The 23217-nt window shown below is 49.9% G+C and overlaps 1 protein-coding gene across 3 annotated transcripts; it reads left to right on the top strand.

The window, feature by feature from the left end:
- Positions 1–124: 124 nt before the first annotated feature.
- Positions 125–20875, top strand: THAP4 (THAP domain containing 4). Of its 3 annotated transcripts, none has more exons than XM_050902535.1 (6): positions 125–172; positions 1457–2613; positions 11569–11728; positions 14673–14782; positions 16161–16264; positions 20575–20875. In XM_050902535.1, the coding sequence occupies exons 2-6, from the start codon at positions 1782–1784 to the stop codon at positions 20692–20694; spliced, it is 1326 nt and encodes a 441-aa protein (XP_050758492.1). In that variant the 5' UTR covers positions 125–172; positions 1457–1781; the 3' UTR covers positions 20695–20875. The 3 variants fall into 3 exon arrangements, with proteins under 3 accessions (XP_050758492.1, XP_050758491.1, XP_050758493.1); XM_050902534.1 differs by lacking the exon at positions 125–172 and adding an exon at positions 463–539; XM_050902536.1 differs by lacking the exons at positions 125–172; positions 1457–2613 and adding an exon at positions 5817–5880.
- The last annotated feature ends 2342 nt before the right edge of the window (positions 20876–23217 follow it).

Genomic DNA, 23217 nt, shown 5'->3' with positions numbered 1-23217 from the left:
TCCGACATACGGGCGCGACCATCGTGTTGTACGGCGCCGGCCGAGCCCCGCCCCTCTTTCCCCGGGAGGGTACTCTCCCCCACGCCCGCCCCTCTCGGAGACGCCTTTGACGGCTCGGCCGCCGCGGACCGAGCGGCTCGTCGGGAGGCGGACGCCCTGCAGCGCCGAGGAGGCAAGCGAGCGGCGCCGGGAGCGATCCCCCCCACCCCCCCTCCACCTTCCCCACCCGCCCCACAGCATCGGCGCTGTACGGCGGCGCCTCGGCCAAAATGGCGGCGGCCGTGCGGCGGCCGCCATCTTGGTTGACGGCAGTGCCGTACAGAAACCCCTTCCCCAACGGCGGAGGGGCGGCCGGGGTGACCTGGCTCCGCCATCTTGCTGTACGGCTGGCGGCGGCCCGGGCCGGCGGGCGGGGGCCGGGGCCGGGGCGGGCCCGGCCGGCGGCGGCGGCGGCGGCCGGAGATGGTGATCTGCTGCGCCGCCGCCAACTGCTCCAACCGGCAGGGGAAGGCGCACCGGGGCGCCGTCTCCTTCCACAGGTAAGGGCGGCCGCCCGGCCCGCTTCAGCCCCACCGCCCCCGGCCCTCCGCAGGTGCCACGGCCGGGCCTCCCTCATCCCCCGGCTCCGCTCCGGCCTGGCCGCCGGGCTGGGGGCGGCTGCGCGTCCCCGCGGCGCTTCCCCCGCCGTGCCTGCCCGTCCCTTTCCCGGTACCTCCGGGCCCCGAGCGGCAGCGGCCGCCCTTTGTTTCCCTCAGCGCCGGGGACCGGCTTGGGGCTCCTTAACGCCTCCAGAAATCGGCTGGGCAGCGGGGAGTTCCCCCTCGCCGCCGCAGGGCCTGGGCCCCAGGCTCACGCCGAGGCCTGTGTTCCCCCCCACCGCGTCCCCGCCTCGGCCTGTCCCCCCGCCTCTGCCCGCACCGGGGGCCTCGTTGGGGATGCTGCCATAGGTGAGTCCCCAAGGGCAGGTCGTTATCTCCGGCAGCGGACGCGAGCCCCTTTGGGAAAGGCGCCTCGTTCAGCTACTCGGGGTCTTTTTTCAGTCCAGGCATTTTTACGCCTTATGAAATATACCCGGCATAAACACCGGCAGGGTTTCGGAGGCAGCGGGCGGACAACGCGTTGGCCGAGCTGGGGCGTTTCGGGGTTCGTCGCATCCTCGTTCCTGGCGGACAGGGTGCTGCGTTCGCCGCCGGGTAGATGAGCAGCTGAAGGATGGGTCGGGTGCTGATGAGAAGGGAAACAACGCTTTTTAGTTCTGCGCTGGTTGTGAAGTGGAGGTGTTAACGGGGGGAACGAATATCGGGTGTTTCGGCCCAAAGTCCGAAATAGTCCTCAAACGAGTGTGACCTGTTAAAATACAGCTTTCACGAGAATTTCCCAAACCGAAGGGTACCAAGCCTTCTGATTTCCAAAATGCAACTCATTTTTTCATGGGTTTTGTCTGTTTGTTTTTTAGATTCCCTCTGAAGGATTCAAAGCGTCTGATTCAGTGGCTAAAAGCTGTTCAGAGAGACAACTGGACCCCCACCAAGTATTCATTTCTTTGCAGCGAGCATTTCACCAAAGACAGTTTTTCTAAGCGGCTGGAAGACCAGCACCGGTTGCTGAAGCCCACTGCCGTCCCTACGATCTTCCAGCTTGCAGAGAAAAAACACGACAACCTGGATTATGTCAGAAGCCGAAGAAAAATAGCAAGCCAGGTGCCGCTGCAGGATGGAAAAGACCCAAGGGAAGGAGGCGGTGAGGTAGTTCAAAGGACCTCGTCTTCTGGCCAGGACTTCATGGTGATGCAAGGGACGAAAGAGATGGAGGAGGCGACTTTGCAAGCGGAAATCGGATCGATGTCCGAGGAGGAAGAGAACCTCCGCAGCCAGCTGGATGGCCCTCGGAGAAGGACGTTAGGTGATAATTTGGTTGCAAAGCCTGGACCTCAGAAAAAGCCTGAGAGATCTTCTGTGGAGGACTGTCCTAAAGCCACCTGGACGGGGAGCTGGGTAGCAGACAGAAGCGGTGTGTCGGTCGACGACTTCACGCCTCCCGCCTCTGGTGCTTGCAAGTTCATCGGCTCCCTTCATTCTTACAGCTTTTCCTCTAAGCATGCCAGAGAGAGGCCCTCTTTCCCAAAAGAGCAGCTAGAAAGGAAAAGGCCAAAGAGAGACGTGGAACCAAGCTGCAGCAGCCATCTTATGGGACACGATAAGGCCGTAGCAGAAGGCTCCCCTACTTCATCCCTCACTGCGACCCCTCAGAAACCTTCCCAGGGTTTGTCGGCATCCCCAGCAGACCTTACCCCTCAGCCTGCCGCTGAGGCTGTGGTGGGGCGGAAGGGTGACACGGATGCCAACCCCATGTCAATCAACGAGGTCATCATGTCGGCCTCGGGAGCTTGCAAGCTCATCGACTCCCTCCACTCGTACTGTTTCTCCTCCAGGCAGAGCAAAAGTCAGGTGTGCTGCTTGCGTGAGCAGGTAGAAAAGAAGAACGGAGAGTTGAAACTTTTGAGGCAGAGGATCAGTCGCTCTGACAGTCAAGTCAGGAAGCTGAAGGAGAAGCTAGATGAGCTGAAGAGGATCAGTTTCCCTTACTTGAACAGCCTGCTATCCCAGGACTGTGGTCAGTATTCCCAGTGGCTTTGCGTTGAGGCAGAATTCACCGTTTTCTTAGCAATAAGAGGCTGTTTAAGTTCAAGGTCGTAAAGATGTGATGGGTAAAAGATAGGAGAAAGGTACGTTTTTGCAAGGAGGAGTAGTAGCTCGTGTTAGACCAACAGATAGAGGTGAAAGAATTAGGTTTTTGGGCACACGAGCTATTTCTTACATCCCAAAAGTTTCCGAGGTGATTCCTGGTGTGGAATGGGAGGTTAGGTTGTGGTGTTGCAGACAACTCTCTTGATGAAATTTTTTTTTTCCCCCCCTTCCTGGATTCTTTTAACTTGTTTGTGACTCAGTAGCACCTGTTAGGATTTGCCTTCCTTTGGAGTGTGCCTGTGAATTTTTTTGGCGTGTTAATGAGCTGTCATGGGCAGCAGGTATCTGGGAAAGCTGTTGTAGTCTTCTCCAGTGATGTAAGAAGTACTTCTGATCTTAGATTTCATATACTGCACTCACTACTCGGGATATAGGAAATCTAAGCGGGGTGGTTGGTATCAAATATGACAATGACCTCACTGTGTATCATGACACTTTTTGTGACCGAATGTCTGTGTTTGGTTTGATCATTTCCTCCCTCAGAAGGCAGAAGTCAGGAAACAGATAATAAAGTGGGAAGAGATGGAGAATGACTTCTCTATCAATTAAAAAAAAAAAAGAGACACCTGAAAACGTAGGGGAACTCAGCGAGGGACAAGGTCGTGTAAAAAGGTTGTTGCAGAGAAGTCAAATCGGGCCATAACCATTTGTCATGCAAGAAAGAGAGTGCGTTAACATACAGCTGATAAAACTTCTGCACGACGACTCTAGTTGCAAGATACAATTTGGGGGAAGAGTTTAGGAGCATCTAATGACGTTTGATGGTTGTGTGGCTGCTGAGAAAATGTTGGGTTGCCTTGTGAAGGGTGCGTGACTTGAGGCTTTCTTGAAGAAGTCGTCACCCATGGATGGTTAGCTGTCCCCTGATGGTAATTCTCGCATCTCTTCTTTAGGAGGAGAAACCTCACGGCTTCTTCTAAAGCCGTGTGGTATTAGACACGATCAGAAACGTGATACTGGCATAGGCAGACATGTTCTCCAGACTATTATAGCATGGCCTAGTTCCTCACTCAAGTGCAAGAAAATAAACCCTGACAAAATTCTTGAAGGTCAACACCCAACGCTACTTTTCCCACGTGTTTTTAATTTTCCAAAGTATGGGAAAACTCACAATTTGATTTGGGGAGAGGGGAGAAAAGAATTTTTTTCCCCCGTGGGAAATCAGCATAGTCTTATTTGTACCTTCTGGTCTGTATTTTTATATTGTTTTGGTGTCAAACTGAAGAAAAAAATCTTAAGTACAATTTTAGGGTTCCATAAGTGTCATTCATATATATATATGAAAAAAGGGTGTCTAGCTTTGTTGGAATACCTTCAATGAGATACTAATTGCAAAAAGAGAGTCCTGAAGAATGTTTTTCTTTATTCTAGTAGGCACTATGGTTTTTCTTTTCTTTCCTGAGATGGATGTTCTTATACATAATGTCTTTGAGAACGTGAGAATTATATATTATCTTCTATAAGAACATAAGAATTACATATTCTATCTTCGAAAGGAAAATGTCATTTTTTTTAAAATGAATTGACCAACTCGTTACCTGTTCTGCCATCTCTTTGTGAACAAAACTGGAGATCAGGATGTGAAAATGAACCATTTCGGCGATTGTAGCTTGCTGCAATGGGAAGTTCTGATGGAACCCTTTGGCTGGTGACTTGTTTTAAAGGGTTTGTTCGTGGCTGGCTGGCTTTTTTTTTTTTCTTTTCTTTTTTAGCTTAATCTTGGTGCTCTTCTGCCTTGCATTGCTTTTTGTGTACTCATAGTAATAGTTTATGGCGGTCAAAATACCTGATGAAGTGCAGCTGACTGCTGCTGGGCAAAGTCTGGTTTATGCCTGGACACTAAGTTTTACTGTGATACACAGCTTAATTGAAGAAAGGCTTTTTGGTATTCATAAAAATACAGTCAGGTAACATATGAAGTTAATAATAATTACAGTCTTCATTAGTAGCTACATTTCAGTTGTCCTAAATCATCTGCTGTGTAGTTGAGGTGATGTTATTAGCTGTGAACCTGAGCCTGCGTATTTTTTTCTTCTAAAGGCAGCGCCTTGGGGATGGGGAGTGTAAGTAAAGTAACCGACTGGACTGACCGTGCAGGTTGGTACGTGTCTGCGTCCCAGCTCCACACGCTGCGGGACCTCTCTTTGCTGCTGCCTGATGTTCAGCCGCTGCCACAAAATCGCGAGCAGAAAAATGAGCCTTAGGCCCGCGCCCGTTAAGCAGATCTTCATTTTGGTAGTAGTTCTCAACTGATATTTTCCTCCAGTGAGACAAGGAAATTTCTGCTGGCTGTATCCAAACTATAACCGGCTGGAAGGAGCAGGTTTCTGCAGAACTGCTGCACACGCAGTCCCTGCCAGCCACGCTTGAGGATCGGTGACTCAGTCTGGGTGAGTTTGGCTCACAGCGTGCTCGAACTGTCACGATGTGCTCAAGCGGTGTTTCCCAACCTGTCTTAACAGGGAGATCGACTAACTGGTTTTAGGAGGAGCCCTGGGCTGTTTTCTGCACAGCTGCCACGGTGACCTTTCCCAGCTAAACTTGGAATTTGCTCACTTGTTTGCTAGGAAAATGTTTCCTTCTGTTTCGTGGGCCGCTTCTGAGGTCCATGGACCAAAGGCTGAGGAATACTTCCAGCAGAGCAGCGCGGTTAGGCACAGTGCACCAGGCAGGACAAGGTTAGCTGCATCTTCTGGAGAACAACAGGATGCACTGGGAGAAATTAGGGAGAGCCAGCGAGCAAATATGGATCCAGTGTCCTGGGGAAGGGGAGGCTATTCTAACAGCACTGTCCTCTGATACACACGTACTGCCTGACCATCTTGTTCTGCTTGAAGGTTTCGCAGCTCTGCTGCATCATACTCCCTCAGTCCTAGCACAGACAGGAGATCCGAGATGCTCCTTTCACAAGATCATCTCATCTTAACGGGCTCAAGTTTGGTCCTTTCGTAAAACTACATCTCCCAGCAGGCACCGGGTTTACTGTCTTACCTAATCGTGAGCTCACTTCCCTTATAGCCATCTTATCAACCCTGCGCAAAGCACTTTCTGGTGAGCGAAGGTGCTTAGAGAGCTAGGCCAAGCAATAGAGAAATAACTCTGCAGACTATGGCTGGCAATGGAGCGAACGCAGGTACGATTCAACGGGATTGAAGTGTCTGTATTTATCAGAGAGGTAAAGCTGTTAGAATTCAGCCACTTGAGCATATGTGGAGCCTCTTTCACACTGCATGTCTGCTTTCATGAAGGTCATATTAAAGGCAGGAGAGTTTGCAAAATGAGTCCACGTGAAAAATGGTTAGAATTTTGCTAGGAATCTGTAGGAAATCATATTTTCTTCCCGCTTAGATTTGTCTTTAATTTTTACAAAGCCAGCATAGAAATGGGGTTGTTTATAATACTTTTTACATGCAAATGAAGCATAGTTGGTGAACTTTGGGGACAAGCAGATCGACTAGAACATTAACTGTCTGGTTTTGTGCCGAGATGGAGTCCTGATGCCTGGTTTGTGGGGCCTGAGGTGGTGTTTCCCATCAAGGTGGCAACAGGTTTTCGTTCATGTTGCAGAAAACAAATAGCAAAATCATGTTCCTCAGTGGCAGTGAGAAGAGAAGTGGGGTTGTGCAAGGATGCGAGATGCTGTACTTTCATCTGTCTGAGCAGGACTTGAACAGCAATGGGTCCCTGTCCAGTTTAGCTTGAAAATGAAACGCTTATAATGGATCACAGAGATGTGCTGTCAGAAAAATTGCCTCTACCAGGGCAGGCACTGCTAACCTGGCAGCTGCGCGTTAACTTGGAGCTAGATTTTGGAAGAAAAATGCTTTTTTTCTGAGATGGCAGGTGCTGCTTGTGATTTTTTTTTCTGCCTTGTCTGGGGTGGGAACAGCTAGGGTAGAAGGCTGGTCAATAGAGTGAGTGGGTGTTACAAAGACCAAGGGAGCTATAAAGTAAGCTGAGAGCGAGATAAGGAGTAGGAATGTCTGTGCATAGGTGAAGAGGCATCACGAGAGAGACTAGGTGAGGCTTCACAGCACCTATGGCCCGAGCACGTGCTGCCCTGCCGCGGGTGGGAGGTAAGCTGCCTCGTGCTCCGCGTGGGAGCAACCAGCGTGCAGGCACCGACCTGACACGCAGCAGGTTTGGGACTTGGTTGATCAGGGAGATGGCTCTTTCACCACCGCCTTGGAGAGAAGGGCGGTTGGAAGGGGGGAAACAAGAGTTTTTGCTCTGCTGTTGCTTTGTTTTTCAGTGGAATGGTCTTGGTTTTTCTAGGGGTTTTTTTCCTAATAGCCTGTACAGCTTCTGCATTAAGCATTTAATTCTGCAGTGAGTCGGCAATGACTCACAACAAAAAAACAGCTTGCGACTGGGAAGCAATGAAAACGCTAACTAAGGAAAACTCGAGAGAAAGTAAAACATAATGAGGTAAGCTCAGGTAGGATGTTCGGGTTTCTCATGATAGTGTATAATTTTAAAAATGTTTTCTCTGTATCTTGTAGTGCAGGAGTACTGTGGCAGTGACTACCGGCACTGGAGCATTTTACCGCAGAGGTTAGAAACGGAGGCAATAACACATTGGTGCTTGGTCATGAAATTAATTACGAAGATAGGCCGTAAGATGAAAATTTGTGAATATAACCACATTCCCAGCTTTTAGAGCAGAGATGGAGCTAGAGCACATCAGTGCTAGGAATGCTTTACTGGTTTACTGGGGGGAGCATCAGCAAAGTGCGTAAAGGGTTGCAACACTTGGGGAAGGGCAGCAGAGTACAAAGCCACCTTCTGTACTTAAATATGGAAAAAGTATGCTGAATAAGGCTGCTCCTTAATTACCAGAACCTTGATGATGATTTAAATCCAGCAAGTGACTCAGCTGAAGAAAGGACTGCAGGAGGCTGCCGGGCTGTTGCTGTAGACCCTGCACTTTGAAGACTGAAAAGGTGCTGTGTGAGTTGGTTTGGTTTTTGTTTGTGGTTTTGGTTTTGGTTTTGGGGTTGGTTTTTTTTCTGAAGTTTCCTGCAGCAAGTATTCCCCAGCTTAGGGGAAATAGGTTATCTGCCGTGGTAGCAACCAGCTGGCTGCTCACGCCGCAGTTTTGCTGATAAAGCTGCGTAGGAATTTGTGCCAGCGTAGCTTTCTGTGCCAGGGATCCCACTTGAGAGCCACGCTGGCTGAAGCCTGTGTAGACATGGCCCGAGGGGGTTGTCCAGCTGCTTTGTCTGGTTTGTCTCATGGCAGGGAGAGCGCACCGTCTCCCGTTGCAAAGCGTGGACAGCCGGTTACGGTCTGACTTTGTTACAGTGTAGGGAGGGATTTGACTTCTAAACCCTCCGTGAATGGGAAAGATGTGGAAACAGTCCATCTGCGAGTTCGAAGGGTTGAAGTGGGGTCAGATGGTGAAACGGAGCTGACTCGTGTGCCCAGGACCTGGGCATGGCAGTTTTGGCCTGAGTGGCTTCCTGAAGAAAAGAGATCTAGGTGATCAGGTTGCTTACGTGCCTGTGGTTTTTATCTCCCAAGCTGTTGCAACTTGTGAGCGGTGTGGCTGATTTCAGTTGGATTTCATAGACAAGCGGAGGTCTCGAAGATGCTGGGTCCCTAATCGCTTCAAGAAAGTGCATCATCTGGTAGGGGAAAGTGACTCCAGGAATGTTCTTGTTAAGAAAGAGGCTGTAGTGTGAGCTTCCCTGTTATAACTCTGCATGTGGATGCAAGAGAACCAGCATTAAGAGGACCCCATCTGAGTCTGAAGCTGTAAACATGCAGAAGGGTGGCCAGTGCCTCTTGCCCTGCAAATTCTCAGACGTGGTTCGTATTCTTGATATCGTCACACACTTGCTTTTTAAGCCGTAGTAGCAGGTTGGTTAAAGTGATGCGCCAAGAGTGTAGATCTTTAAAAAGGGACGTACACGCTCCTTCATCAGTGAAATTCCTCTTGACAGTGACTGCGTCTATAAACCTGTTGTTTGAAACAAAGCAGCTCAGCAGACAAAGATATTTTCCTCTTTAAACTCTACTTTTTGTTGCTACAATAGTCTTGCATTTACCCACCCCAACCACAACATAAGAAGCAAATTTCTTTTCAAATCACCACTTTTTTTTTTTTTTTTTTTTCCTCCTCCTGATGGACTCAGTCGGCCTCTCTCCTGTCTGCCTCCCCACTCTTGCTTTTCTGCTCTCTCAGCTCAGCCCTCTGGCACAGAAGGCTGCCAGGGAGAAAAAAGGACTTAGTCCACTAGTCAGAGACCAATCCCGAAGGTAGGAAGAGCGCTGCATAGGATGTGATCAGGATGTGTTTACTCTTCTGCACTTCACTGAGGCTCTGGTCCTTATTCCCACCAGCACTTCTGTGGCTCTCAGGTTTTCCAAGCGACCTAAGAACTGAAAAAAACTCATGTTGGCTTCGCTGCCATCCAGGTAGTTTGGAAAAGTAATAACGGTCGCTTGGCCAAGTTGTTTGCCCAGATGCCGTAGACTTCAGGATATACAGTTACCTCTTCACTTTTCAGCTGGCTAGGAGTCCCAACTCCTCGGAAGTGAGACTAGCTTGCCCAGTCAGGCACCTCCAGCCAGGCTGGACGCTGCACAGCAAGGCAGTGGGGTCAAGCTGTGGGTGCTGGAAATGATCGGTTAGCTTCTCTTGGTTTATAACCGAGTCTAAAGAGTGGAAATCGCTAAAGCATTTCTGTCATCTGGCATTTTGGAGCTTTTTCCTGAAATGCTGCAAGGTTGGTAAGCAGGTGAAAATGAAGCGCCCTATTACAAGCACTCTGGTGACAGAAAGCGTCCCGCTCCTAAGGCTTTGTTGCCATCTCCTGACCCAGGAGAGGGCAGCAGCAGCCCAGGCTGCAGTCTCTCCTAGCCTTTCCAAAGCTTTGCTCTTCCCTTCCACGGCGGGAGTTTGAGCCCACAAAAAGCTTGGAAAGAAATGCAGTGTATGCAGTAGCAAGTGGAAGGCAAATACCAGTTGGACGGGGTAGCGATACTCTCCTTACTTGCAAAACTGCGTGCTCTCAACGTGAAAGTAGAAAGGAAAACTGGTTCCTAAGAAGCAGTGTAGAAGTATGGGGTTTCTTGTAGCAATAATTTTGGACTTTTGTTATCCGTCATCACTGTTAAGGTCTTTGCTGCACCGGAAAATAATATTCTGTTGCTTTGGTTGCTCACAGTACAGCTGGAAGGTAAGTACAATGAAATGCTGTCCAGTACAGTAACACTGCTGTATGGATTGTAGGAACCCCTTCTTAACACCCTGGTAAGCTGGTGGTGAATGCAGAGGCTGGCAGGACGGTCTTTGCAAAGGCTGGCTCCGATGCTGTAGATTTTTGATCACCTGTTTCATAGTGAGCTCTCATGTTTTCTCATGTCGCTTCACTTGCAAAATACTTCAGGATAAAGAAGAGTAGTTAGCAGCATCTTGCTGACATGCCGGCTGACTTTCTAAACCTGCTATCTGTGGGAGAATAAAGTGGTAATTCTCTTTTACCCGGGAAGGTTTCTGTTCCCCCTCCTTTGGCATTCCAGGTGCAGACTCTCCGTTCTTCCTCCTCGCTCAGTCTTTTTAGCCTGACGTTTGGGACTGAGCACAGTGAGACTCGGACTGATCAAGCAAATTTTTACCCACAGCATCACCTTTTTAGGTCATAATTTCTCCCTGCAGCTGAGTCTGTGCCTTTTCGACCAGCCGGACAGGTAGCTTGTTCTTGTATTAGGCGATATCACTAGGTGTGGAAAACAACCCCCTTCAACTCCCGCCCTGCCAGTATGAGTCATTTATCACGTGAGTGGGAGGAGGACATGCTTTAAGTACACTTAAGTCATACTTGTCTGCATAACATAGCTAACCTAGAGTAGTGGGCACCTCATTTCTATTGGTATTGGTGTTTCCTGAGATCGCGTGGGTGCCGTATCGCTTTCCCTGCTTATATCTTAGGAATGGATCTGCTTTGCTGTTCACGTGGCTTTAAGTTGTCTGTCTCCATTTCTCTGATTTATTTTTTTTTTTCAGGTCACACCCTCTGAAATCACAGCAAAATGCAAAACTGTTGTTTATCAAAGCTCTTCTAAAATGATTCGTTAAAGAAGTTTTAACTTTGTGAAACAGACCTTGGTTGCTTCTTAATAAATGCAATGACAAAGGGAAGTAGCTTTCTCTTCCATTTACGCTTTAACTTGCAGGCACCCTAGTCTTTTTAAAACGTTTCACCTACTTAGCGTTAGTCCAGAGCCTAAGCAGAACAACTTCCGAACGATCCCTGTCTCTTTGTACAAGTGCAGGTCGTTGTTAACCTCTTCAAAAAAAATTACAGCCAAACTTTGATCTTGATTATGTATGCAGCCTGATTTTCTTTTTCCTCTGAAGTGAGGACTCGTTTCCTTGGTCTCTGAAACAAACAGGAACGGTACGTACTCAGTGCTTGAGAAAAATCAGGCCAGAGCATTAGAGATTTAATTATCATTTAGTGATAATTCTTTACGCTGAGATGTCAGTCTTCTCCTTCCTTGCGTGTAGATGGGAGGGGGCTTTCTCTTCAGATCAAGCTACAGAGGAGTCAGAAATGGACCACCTGGCATAGTGGCTCTATGTAAGGCCAAGAGCAGGTTTGAAAACAGACCTACTTTCTGTGACTGTTTGTTGTTCCCAGCCTCCCCTTGCATCTTGGAGCTGACGCTGCTCTAGAGAAAAGCGTCGCTGCTGCGTTGGACCGTTCCTGAGGTGTTTTGTGTCCACCTCCACCCAGCTGTAAGCAGCTCACAGCAAGCTGCAGAACACAAATCCCTGAATTTTCTTTCTTTGTTCTTTCTTCTCCCTCCACAGAGACTCCCCAGCTGAATCCTGTGATGGAGCCCCTGTCCTGGATGCTGGGCACCTGGCTCTCGGACCCGCCAGGAGACGGCACCTTCCCTACAATGAAGCCCTTCCAGTACCTGGAAGAAGTGCACATCTCTCACGTGGGGCAGCCCATGCTCAACTTCTCGTAAGTCTAGGGGTTTATCTGTGTTGGCAGCAGCTTTTGGATTGGAGCAGGCATGGCTCCAGTGAGATTTGTTGGTTGTGTTTCTTTTCCAGTGGCAAAGTAAACAAGTTTTCACCTACCAAATGAGATGATGTAATGATATGTGACTGCATGGTCTGACTTGCATTTTCCTTTAAAACTTGTGATTAATTAGCATGCTGTTGCAACATACCCAGAGCTGCACACTTGCAATCGCTGAAGATTCGCTAGCCCAAGAGTACAGTGCACTTCTACAGAGCTTTTCAAAAGTGACCTCGTGCAGAAGCATACGTGTACAGGATCAGGACTGTGGCCATGGTGCAGCGTATGGTTCTTGTGGCCCGCCAGTCTTGAGGGTTACATAGTGAGAAGTAACTCAGGGTGCTGCGAATGTGACTGTAACTTAGAATAGTGAGAGTAACTTAGGGTACCAAGAATGGTCCCGGCATGGACAGCACTACTGTTTGTGCAAATTCCGTACCTGCCTTTGAAAGACCAGTGATTCTTCCACTTCAACGTGATGTGCACTGGGTGTATATGTTAGCCAAAAGATGTACTGTCCTCATGGCCAGAAAAACCCCCACCATTCTTCTTGCTGGCGGTAGCTGTCTAATTAGAAATGAATCTTCAGGTAATAGTGTTAAAACTGCTATCATTCTGCTTTGTGAAGCTCCCACTTACAGATGTAATAAATGAAGGAGCTACCACCTGGTTGTCAAGTTTGCCCATTTTAAACTGGTCCGAAGTCTTCACCACTGTGAAAACCTGAGAAAAATTAAAGTGTTTAACAAACTATATGGGGTAGGAGGCAGGTAGCTTAACTGCTTTGGCTGCAAGTAGTTGTTCTAAGAGAAATCGAAAAGAAATCTGGAGGAAGAGAAGTGACACGTTAGCTAGCTGTTCAGTGCTGCTCCAATACTCATTTGGGAGGGGTGAGTTGGAAAGTTTGTTGCTTTGAAAACCAGAGAAGAGAATAATTAGAAGATGCCAAGGCTGTGTGAAAGATGCCCTGTGTTCCTGGTGTGCGCTGTCCGTTGTGACAGAGCTGCCAGCTCAGCATGTGACATTTTTAGTCCAGTTTCCAAAAGAAACAAAGCTCCGACAGTCATGCTCTGTCTATGCCTCCTTCTCGACCTTTTGAACAGTTGCTGATTTGAGTCGCCTTTTTTTTGTCTTGGTTTGGTGGGGGGTTTTTTTGTGCCGAGGAGATACACAGCTCAGAGCTGCTGAGCTCTGGGAAGCGTCAGGAAAATAGGCAGCAGGCTTGGAGGACAGAGACCCTGTGCCTCCCTGGCTCCTGGAGCAGTGCCACTTGATTGTTACAAGACAGTCCATGTGTCTCTTGAACACTCCAAGCACTGAAAGAAGCCTGAAGTTCATTCCTCCTTTGATTCTAGATAATCCCATCGTGAGGCATGACTCCGCAGGGTACCTGGCTTCACTAGCTGCAGGGCACAGAGGCTGAGATGCTAGGACAGTCCATAGCGGGGATGCAGCTCTGCACCACCGATAGAAGTCATTGCTGGTTCTTCCTATAATCACATGGTTAAAAGGAGACATCCTTTGTATAGACACAAAGCCAGACAGGAGGAGTAATTTGTGTATTTGTACCCAGAGGACATTGGGGAGCCAGAAGCAGCTGCAAGGCACTCCGACTCCTGCCTAACTGCATGCCTTAGCTGTGCTCCCCCTTCCTTGTCTCCAGTTCTTTGAAGCCCACGAGTTTCTTGTACCGTGTGTGGAGGTGCCATGCGTTGCACCTTGTGCTGCTGGTCTTCTAGGAAATGTTGACTCTGCGTGATTCATTATATTTTACTTCACATAGGAAACACTTGCTTTGGCCTTTTCAGCTCTCGGTGCTTCTTTAATAAATGACTGCTCCAGCTTGCCACGTGCCAGCGCCTGGACAAGCCCCTTGGTCAAGCTCTTCTTGCAGGCTTGCCCTGTTACCGTTGGGTGGCAGCTGACGATACAGCATATCCCCAGTCCCAGGACAGGTCACAGTGGCCAAGGTGACTGGTGTTGGCCGTTTTCAGCAGGCACATCCCAGTTGCACAGCAGAGGCACGTGTGGAAACTGCTGTCGCATGAGGCAGTTCTGGGTGCAGATTTAACAGCAGCAGCTCCGAGGTTGCCTCCATCTCCTTTCCTGTAGAAGGATGCAGAGTGGGGAATTCTATGAAAAACAGTATGGAAAGAAAGAGATTAGTCTAGAATAAAGAAACACCAAGAGGATACTCCACTACATTATATAGATACCTAGCTTGCTATTGTGTTTAAGCTGCTGTTTAATTCAGTTACCTGTGTAGACTCAGGAATGCTGTAGCACTAATGTAATATATGAACATGCATGATATATATGATCACCCGCATTATGGGTGACCAAACATACAACTCTTAAGGCCTCATGAAGAATAAATAAGAGTCTGAGCTGAACTTTTTTTCTTTTTGAAGGGGGTGGTGGGAGAAATAAGTCTGCTCTGTTACTGCCTGCAGCAAGTAATATACAAAAAACCCAACTTGCCAGGTTTAAAAGCTAAATAAAGATGATATTGGAATTCCAGATATTTATTTGAGAAAAGCAAGTATTTGAGACAGAGTATGGCGTCAGCATCTGTGAAATGTCTGACTTCCTGAGGGAGTTTCTGAGCTAGCTCTTAGAAAGACCCAGGAGCTGTGGAAAATCTGAAGCTTGAACTTAAATAACTAACTCCAGCTCTACGAAATAGCTGTGCCTGTAAAGTAACTGTATTTTTACATGTTTACGTCTCCAACCATGAAGCCTTGTCAGTCCTTTACTCTTCAAATAATACTGCAGGCAATCATGTGGTTAAATAAAATACCTTTTCCTCTGAGATGAAACCAGGCCAAACACTGTATTTTCAGTGCAACAAACAGCAGCGTTTGTATTCTGATTTTCCCCTCAGGTTCAACGCCTTCCATCCGGACACCAGGAAGCCCATGCACCGAGAATGTGGATTCATCCGCCTCAAACCTGACACTAATAAAGTGGCCTTCATCAGTGCCCAGAATACAGGTACACACTTGATATCCACGCAGGGGAAAAGAAGAGGTCCTTACCCTGCTGTGCCATTTCATCACTTTTCCAGAAAATTATTGCACCTCTCACGGTTTCTTTTCATTTATTTTCGCTGTGGGTTCAGCGCCAAAGAGCAGCGATGCTGCTCTTTGGCGCTGAACCCACAGCGAAAATAAATTAAAAAATGAGCTTGTGTCAAAAGCACTGAGTTTCTAGGACGGGCTATGTGGCTTTACCCAAACAGCGTGGCTTTCTAGCTTTCTGTGACAGGAAAGGACTGCAAGTTGAAGTACTGCTCATGGGGGGGACTCGAGGGGTATCCTTTCCTCAAATGATATGTTGGAGTTTGCAGACGTAGCTTTGTAAACCGAAAGAACTCCTGCCTCTGTAACAAGAATTGGCAGTCTGAGCCTTAATGACGGCAGGTGGTAAGTGGCCAGGGATATTCTTGATGCCTTCGTAGCATCCTAGTCTTTTTTTTTGTGGGGAGGCAGGGGGAGCGTGTACAGATAAGATGCTTCGTTCCCACTGCTCCCGTGAGTTGGCTGCCGTTGACCCTGTGGTAGAAACAGAGAGGTGCATGCCTTGGTTCACGAGCTCCTGGGTCTAGAGTCCTCCTTCTATTGCTAGTGTCATATTTGGCCAGCGGTTCCTTCTAAGCAGGGTCAGATTCAACATCCCACTTGAACTGTTGTTACCAACGTCACCACTCGCCCTATTTGATTCTGCGGTGCAGGGTAGAGCTTGTGGCCCTGGCGAGGTGGGGCTGTGGTGGTTTTAAACCCCCTTGGCAGCCTCTCCATCCAGGAGTGTTTGGTGTGACCCGTATAGCAGGTTCCCTACTAGAGACCCTGCCCGGGCTGTGGCACTACCGAGAGCCTCCGTAGCACTGTAGCAGGGGAGCTTCTCTCCCACTGTTCCCTTAATAATCTTGGAGAGTAATCTCGGTGCAATCTTCTTTCTTAGCTCCTAAACTAGGAGAATGTCCCACTGTCTGGATGTAGTGCCTTGGTACTTGTTACACACCTTACAGGGACTGAATGAGAGAGAGAACCACATCTGAATTATTATAAGGGAGAGTGTTAAAACCCAGTTGATGCTTAAATTTGCATCTAAAACTCCAGAGCAGGTGCTGAAGGGAAAACTGCCAGTTGCAATGCGATACTCATCCCACACAGTATGAGTAAGTCTGTCTGTATTTTTCTAAGCAGCATTGCATGTCTGAGGTTGCGTGGATTTGCAGTTGTCGATATGTGCTAGGTCAAATAAAACCATTCTTCAGGGAGAGTGGTGGTCTATTATGTAGCCTAATAATTGTGACATCGTTAAGTAACCTTTGTAGCCTAATAATGTATATGACCTTGCTTCTCACTAGGTCTGGTGGAGGTGGAGGAAGGGGAGGTGAATGGACAAGAGCTGTCTATAGCTTCTCACTCCATAGCCAGGATCTCCTTTGCCAAGAAGCCCCACGTAGAGCAGGTGAGTGCACACGTGGTGAGGAGTTCACATAGTATTGCTAGCCCCGGAAGGTGTCTAGTTGAGAGGATAGGTCGATTAGCATGCTTTAATTACAGATTGCCATCAGTTCTTGGAAATACTGCGTGGCATCCTGGCTTATGCTTTCTGTAACAGCCTTCAGAAGATATTTCGTACATTACAAGACCCAGAGGGATCATTAAGATAAGAACTGATGTGCTGAATCAGACCAGCCAACCCAGAATCCTGTCTCCAGCAGCGGCCAGCAGCAGGTCCTTAGGGAAGAACATAGGAGAGTCTTGTTTAAATACCCTTGTACGGCAGTGGTGTTACTTCTTAATGGTGGTCTTCTGGATTAATTACAGTCTGAGGGTGCACACGTAAGGTATGTCCAGCATTGGGCCTCATCAGGATATTTTAGGAACACCTGCCTTTCACTGGAGCTCCACCTTATCTTTGCAAATCTTGCTCGCTTGCTTTTCAGGGCATTCACAAGTCGCTACGGGCTCTCTTCCCATCTGTGGCTGCTTGGCAGGGCTGGCGCTTGCTGTCGGCTCCGGTCTTGGTTGACTGCTTCTTGGGTTTTGACTTTTTTGTGTAGCGGCGGTTTGTCATTGACCCAGCTGGATGGGATACAGCCAGCTGCGAGTAAGATGGCACTGCTGGAGTTAGCGTGGCATACTGAGGTCACCGCTGGAATCCTAGCTGTCACATAGGAAGTTGTCTTGGCTGACTAGCAGCTGAGAAAGACAGCAAGGTTGAACAAGCTCTCACAAAGAGTAGGTACTGGCATGTTCTTGCATCTGTTTTGTTTTCTCTGATAACATGTAAACGAAGCGACTGACTGCAATTTTTGAAGGGTGACAAGTGAGGTGTGGCTCTCGGGAGAGAAGACACTACTTTGCAGCAAATACAGTATTGTCTTATTCTGGACTTTGAGGCCTAATTTTGCAACCTAGTTTTGATGTGCTATAAAACCAACCCATAGATAACTGAGAGCAAAAGTTTGTGAAGATGCAGCCAGTGTCATAAGTGTGCTCCCTAAATTCACTGACGTGCCAAAAATTGTATGTGCCTACCCAAACAAAGTCCTAACTCCGGAAAGGCAGTCCTGACTCCCCTGCTTTCAGATGTGTGTTTTAAGTTGTTGGGTTTCTCCTTTCCGAGGAGCAGCTGTATTGCCTCCTTTCTATGGCGGGAGAAATAAAGCCGTTAAATACTATGGATATCACCAAGGCGGCAGAGCTCTTAATTACAAACGTTTAAATAAAATGGACCGCCCTCTCAGAGTCACTGCCTGAAATGTGAGCAGATAGACTGGCAGGAGGAGAGGGGGAAAGCAACAGAAAGCCAGCGAATGTCTTAATGGTTGAGGGCTCCAAGGCTGACTTTGGCTGAAGGCTGGAAGAGGGAACCTCCTGAGCTCACCTGGCACCTGAGGGCAGTTCAGGCCCAGGTACTGGTCACAGTGAGTGTCTGGGAGGCCCTTGCTGGTGAAGGAGGATGTGGAATGAGAGGATATGGCAGGTAACCAGCTCCCAACGCGTTTTCTTCTTCACCGACAACAGCGTAAATTGCCCGTGGAAATGAAGAGACCACAGGTGTCGTGAGAAGGGCACGTGTGCTGCTGCTTTAGTTGCTCGTTTTGAGAAAACTTCACCATAATGTTGCGTTCCCACCGAAAAGTGATTCGGGATGGCTGTGGTTCAGCTGAGCCATAATTCAGGCGGGAGGACCTGTTCCCTGGGCCAGGGCTGTCTTACAGGTGCTTGCTGGCGTGGCCGTGCTGAGGTGCGGGGAGCTCCGCGCACGGACAGAGGAGCAGTCCCTGGGGGTCTGTCCCTGCTAGAGGCGATGCTGACGGGACGTAAGGGACAATTGCAGCGTATTAAGACTCTTCCTGCCTCTCTGAGGAGCGAGTGGCTCTCGGCTCCCACCCTGTGTGTATAGATAAGAGATGCTCTGCAGGGAGCAGAGGAGCACTCTTAGACCGGGTTTGTTTCCAAACACCCTGCTCATGTTCCTCTGCGAGTGTCCGGATAACAGGCACGTTTTCAAATATTTTTAGGCTTCGGGACTGTCCTCGCAGTATGTGGGTACCGAGGGAACTGGCTGATGCGCCTGCAAGGCTGCTGTGTTATCTTTGAAAGGTGATGGAGATCAGTGGAGTTTCCCGATGACTGGAGACCCATGGCACATGGCTCACCCATCTTCAGAAAGCACCTGAAGGTCAACCTGGAGAGCTACAAGCTGGTCGGCCTCACTTCAGCCCTTGGAGGTTTCTGCACATATGCAGGAGAAGGTGATTGGGCACAGTCAGTATGGTTTTACCACGGGTAAATGGTGCCTGGCTGACCTGGTTGTCTTCTGTGATAAAATGACTGGATTTGTGGATGAGAGGAGAGCAGTGGATGTCGCTCACCTTGAATTCAGCAATTTCCCGTGGCCGTTTCCCAGTGCTTTGTGTTTCCTCTCCTGTGTGGGAAGTAGCAGTCTCCCCGTGCATCTCGGGTGTACACGCAGCTTGCCCTCCCACGGTACCATCAGCCAGCCTTTGATTGAAGCTCGCTTCTAAGAGAAAATCCCCCTCTTCTTTTTTGCCCAGTTCATTTCATTTCCTTCTTTTGGCTTTCAGACTTCGTTGTCTGACCTGCAGTGGTCCGTTCAGAAAAAAACGGGCCGTTCAGAAAAAAATGGGCCATTCAGAAACCCTGAGCTAAGGTCACGCGTTGCGAGATAATTTCTTGTTAAAGATGAGTGTCTTTTGTATTCCTTTTAATCGCCTTTTCCTGCTTAGGGTATTTGAGGAACACTGTCATGCATTACAAAGAAATGTGATGTCCCATCTGATCAGCAAATATGAATCAAAACATCATTTGCGTATGACCCTGTTCCTGCTCTTGCCCCCATGAATGTCAGAACAGCAGTGTGTCCTCCGCAGCCCTGCGTAGCTTCGCTCTCAGCTGGCAACGACCTCCTGGCAGGAGGGCGTGTTGGATATTGGCATTAAGGGCACGCTGCGGGCGTAGGAACGGATGTGTTAACGGAGAGGACGCTGTCTCGGAGCACGCAGACTGGCGATAGCTCATGGACATGCCCTTGAGTGACCTTCGCTGGAAATGAATGCGTTTGCAAAAGCCTCTGCATTTTAGGAATTTCTAAATGGGGTTGGTTTTAGTGACTGCAGATTAACCATGCTTGCGGTTTATCCTGCTGTCCCCAGGACTTTGTTTCTGGTCACCCCTGGGATTGTGTTCGGCACGGGAAGCAGCAAGTGGCCACCAGGCAGTCTAAACAGCTCTTCTGGATGATGTGGAGCGAATCTGTGCTGAAATCGCGCGAAGGGCTGAAGTGCTGGGTGCGTGGGGTCCCTGCCAAGCTGTCTCCTTACGGCAGCGCTCACTCGGGGAGCTGCCGTGCCCTGCTGTCATCCACATGGTTACGTGGCCCTTCTCCTGCCGGGCTGGGCAGCTGGAGTGACGCCCTCCAGAGCGTTATTCTGAAACAGGAGCTGAGGTTCAAAAAGGATGGTCCCGCTTCTCTCCTTTATTTCGGTGACACCTAGGAGCAGACCTACAACCTGTGCCGAACGCTGTGGACGCTTAGGCCCTCCCTCCTCCAGTTTGGAAGCTGCTGAAGCCTGGCTTCAGGCATCTGCTTGCACGGGTCCTCAGTGGTCCAGCTCCACAGGGCAACCCCAAGTTGCCTCTCTTGAGGTTCGGTGTAGCACAGACAGACTCGCAGCCTGCCCGGGTGGAGGGATGGGGACAATGTCGCCTGTCGAGCCCTGGATGGCAGCTCTCATCCCTCCCGCCCTGGGGCTGAACCCCGGCCTGGCTGCAGGTGCAAGCCAAGGCTCGGCAGGCTCCGATCTCCCCGTGTAGCGTGAGCAACGCCTTACTCTGGCACGGTATGGTGACCTGCAGAGAGCCCCAGTGGTTTTGAAGGCTGCCTTGGGGACATCGTCTAGCGCAGAGCATCTCCCTGAGCCGCCAGCCAGGAGCCACGCTTCTGGTGGAGGGATGTTGGCGTGTCTGTGCTGAGGTGATGTCAGTAGCGGTGCCAGGACACTGTGTTGCTCCGTGGATAATGGTCTTGGGGCTTGGAGCTGGTATTTTGGAAAGGGCTGCCTTTTTTAGGAGAGAAAACTTCTCGTTTACTTGCGTGGCTGTAGTGAGCATATCCTTCCATCTGTGGTGCGTTGACAGCAAACACAGGGATGGCAAAGGGAAGGTACAAAGTGCAGGTAAGGAATTTAGCCTGTGGATGCTGTTTGCTTGATTTCGTTATTTCTTTTCTTATCCCCTTTTTAGATTACCAGAAAATTCAGGCTCAATTCCGATGGGAAACTCGAACAAACTGTCTCGATGGCAACCACTACGCAGCCCATGACTCAGCACCTCCACATTACCTACAAAAAGGTGACACCCTGACGCTGGGAGGGCTGGGGCTCCCTGCCGAGGGCGAGGAGTGGGGCGGCATGCACCGAGAGCAGCGGCAGCTCGGGAGCATGGCATGGCAGACCCCGGAGCTAGCTGCCTGCGCTCGCCCCCAGGGCCGTGGAGCTGCCCGTCCTGTTGAGAATGTTACTCAGATGTTTCTGTAATGGTATATTAAAAAAAAAAAAAAAAAAATAAAAAGCTTTTATTTTTATGGCTGTGTCTTTGGGCGTGATTGCAGAGTGGTCTGCGCGTCGCTCTGCTCTGGCGGTGGTTACTTTTTGATGCCTGTTCATTAGTAGGCGTTGGGTTGCAGATCCAACCTCCTGGACCCTTCTCTGCAATCTGAATAATGCCACGGAAGCAGCAGGATCAGGAATGGGTTTGCACTGCAGGGACAGACCCCGAGAACTCCAGCTCCTCCCTAATGAAACTCGGCTTAAATAGTCGGAGGGAGCACCTATGTCTTGCTGTGGAATGGAGAGAACTGTCGCAGGACCCGATCCTGACGGTGCCATCCAGCTGACTTGAAAGGACTTGGGGCAGTCCTGGAGGTGGGGACCAGACCTTACCTAGCTTCAGGGCAGAATATCACAAGAGCTGGGGTGACAACTGAGCTGACAACTGCAAACAGTGGGGATCGATCTTGGCAGTTCTTTTTTTCTAACTCGGGAGTCACGATGCAGCCTTTGACCTTCACGAAATCTGTCATCGAGTCCCTCAGCAGCGAGGGAGGCGAAGGTCTAGCACTGCTGCTGGGCTACAGCAGAGGTAGGAGAGATGGTTGTGGCTGCGTTTCTCCATCGGTTGTCTCCAAAGGCTTTCTGTGGTGGGTGTGGGGCTCTAGGGAAGGCCTTGGTGGTGACATTTCTTTCTCACAAGCTTTCTGATGCCAACTGTTGTGCAGAAACTGTACATGAGGGCACGACAGGTCTGGTTCGCACCTGTAGCTTCCTTCGGGACTCGAGGACCACCCCCCCCCCCCTCGGCCAAAGGGGTTTAAAACCTTTGCGGTTTTGGAAACGTCTGCTCTGGTGGCTCCCTGAGGTTCTCTGAGCTTGGCAGTGGCGTCCTCAGTGCTTTTGCAGGGAACGCAAAATGATTTGGATAGGTGGTTTCAGCACGTAGCGCTACAATGGTATTTTCAGGAAAAGTGGAGAAGGCAGCAAACAATTCAACAGATCCTGCGTTATATTCCCGAGCTCCTGTATTTGAAGATGAAAATGCTAACTGGGGCCAATAAGTGATAGCACAGAAAACTTCTCATGGTTTTGGAGACAGCAGAAGGCTTGGGGGAGCCAGAACTTTGCAAATATAGTCTCTGATCTGTGAAGAAGTGATTTTGAATGTTGATGCTCTAGGTCTTTAAGTGGAGGGTGTTGATCGGTGGCATGAAGCCTAGATGGAGGCTTCATAGCGGTGCACCCCCGGGCTCAGTACTGGGTCTGATCCCCTTCCTCTTCACTAGTGATCTGGAAGATGGGGCACAGCGCGCCCTTGGCAAGTTGATCCCACACTGGGAGGAGTGGTTGAGACACCAGGAGATCGCGCGGCCACCCAGAGGGATGTCGAGAGGCTGGAGAAATGGGCTGACAGGAACCTCCTGAAGTTCAACCAAGGGACATGCGAAGTCCTGCCCCTGGGGAGGAACAGCCCCAGGCACCAGGACACGCTGGGGGTGCCCGGCTGGAAAGCAGCTCTGCAGAGAAGGCCCTGGTGGACACCACGTTGAAGCTGAGCCAGCAAAGGCGGCCAACGGTGTCCTGGGCTGCACGAGGAGGAGCATTGCCAGCAGGTTGAGGGAGGAGATCCTTCCCATCTGCTCAGCACTGGTGAGGCCACCCCTGGAGTGCTGCGTCCCATGCTGGCCTCCCCAGGACAAGAGAGACAGGGACAGAGTGGAGAGAGGCCGCAAAGGGCCACCAAGATAGGCAAGGGACTGGAGCATCCCTCCAATGAGGAGGGGCTGAGAGAGATGGGACTGTTCAGCCTTGAGAAGAGAAGGCTTGGGGGATCTTCTCCATATATACAAATATGTGAAGGGAGAGTGCAAAGGCAATGGAGCCTGGCTCTTTTCAGTGGTGCCCAGGGTCCATCTGGCTCTGGGTGGCCCTCCTCCTTGGACCAGATGACCTCCGGAGGTCCCTGCCAACCCCAGCCGCTCTGGTGGGGGTGTGATGCTGGCACACCAACCAACAACAACAGGGACTGCTGGAAAGGGGCCTGAGCAACCGTGGAGGTGTGAAGCACACGCCCCGATGGGCTTTGCATCCCAGGGTCTGTCTCTGAGGCTGGGGGAGCTCCTGGGCGGGTGCCCGGGTATGACCCCGAGAGCCCTGTGATGTCACCAGAGAGTCACAGTCACCCCGTGACGTCACTTGTGGTGGGCAACAATACATGCCAGCGTCACGTACTGCCAGTGGCACACGAGACGTCGAGTCCTGTGGGCAGCACACGAGCCATTGAGTCCTGCCAACAGCACGACAGACATTGTGACCTGCCAACCGGCCGAGAGCC

Source organism: Gymnogyps californianus, chromosome 10 (assembly GCF_018139145.2).
Source record: "Gymnogyps californianus isolate 813 chromosome 10, ASM1813914v2, whole genome shotgun sequence".
Taxonomy (NCBI): Eukaryota; Metazoa; Chordata; class Aves; order Accipitriformes; family Cathartidae; genus Gymnogyps; species Gymnogyps californianus.
Note: the sequence above shows the minus strand (reverse complement) of the source record. Positions and strands in the feature narration are given on the sequence as shown.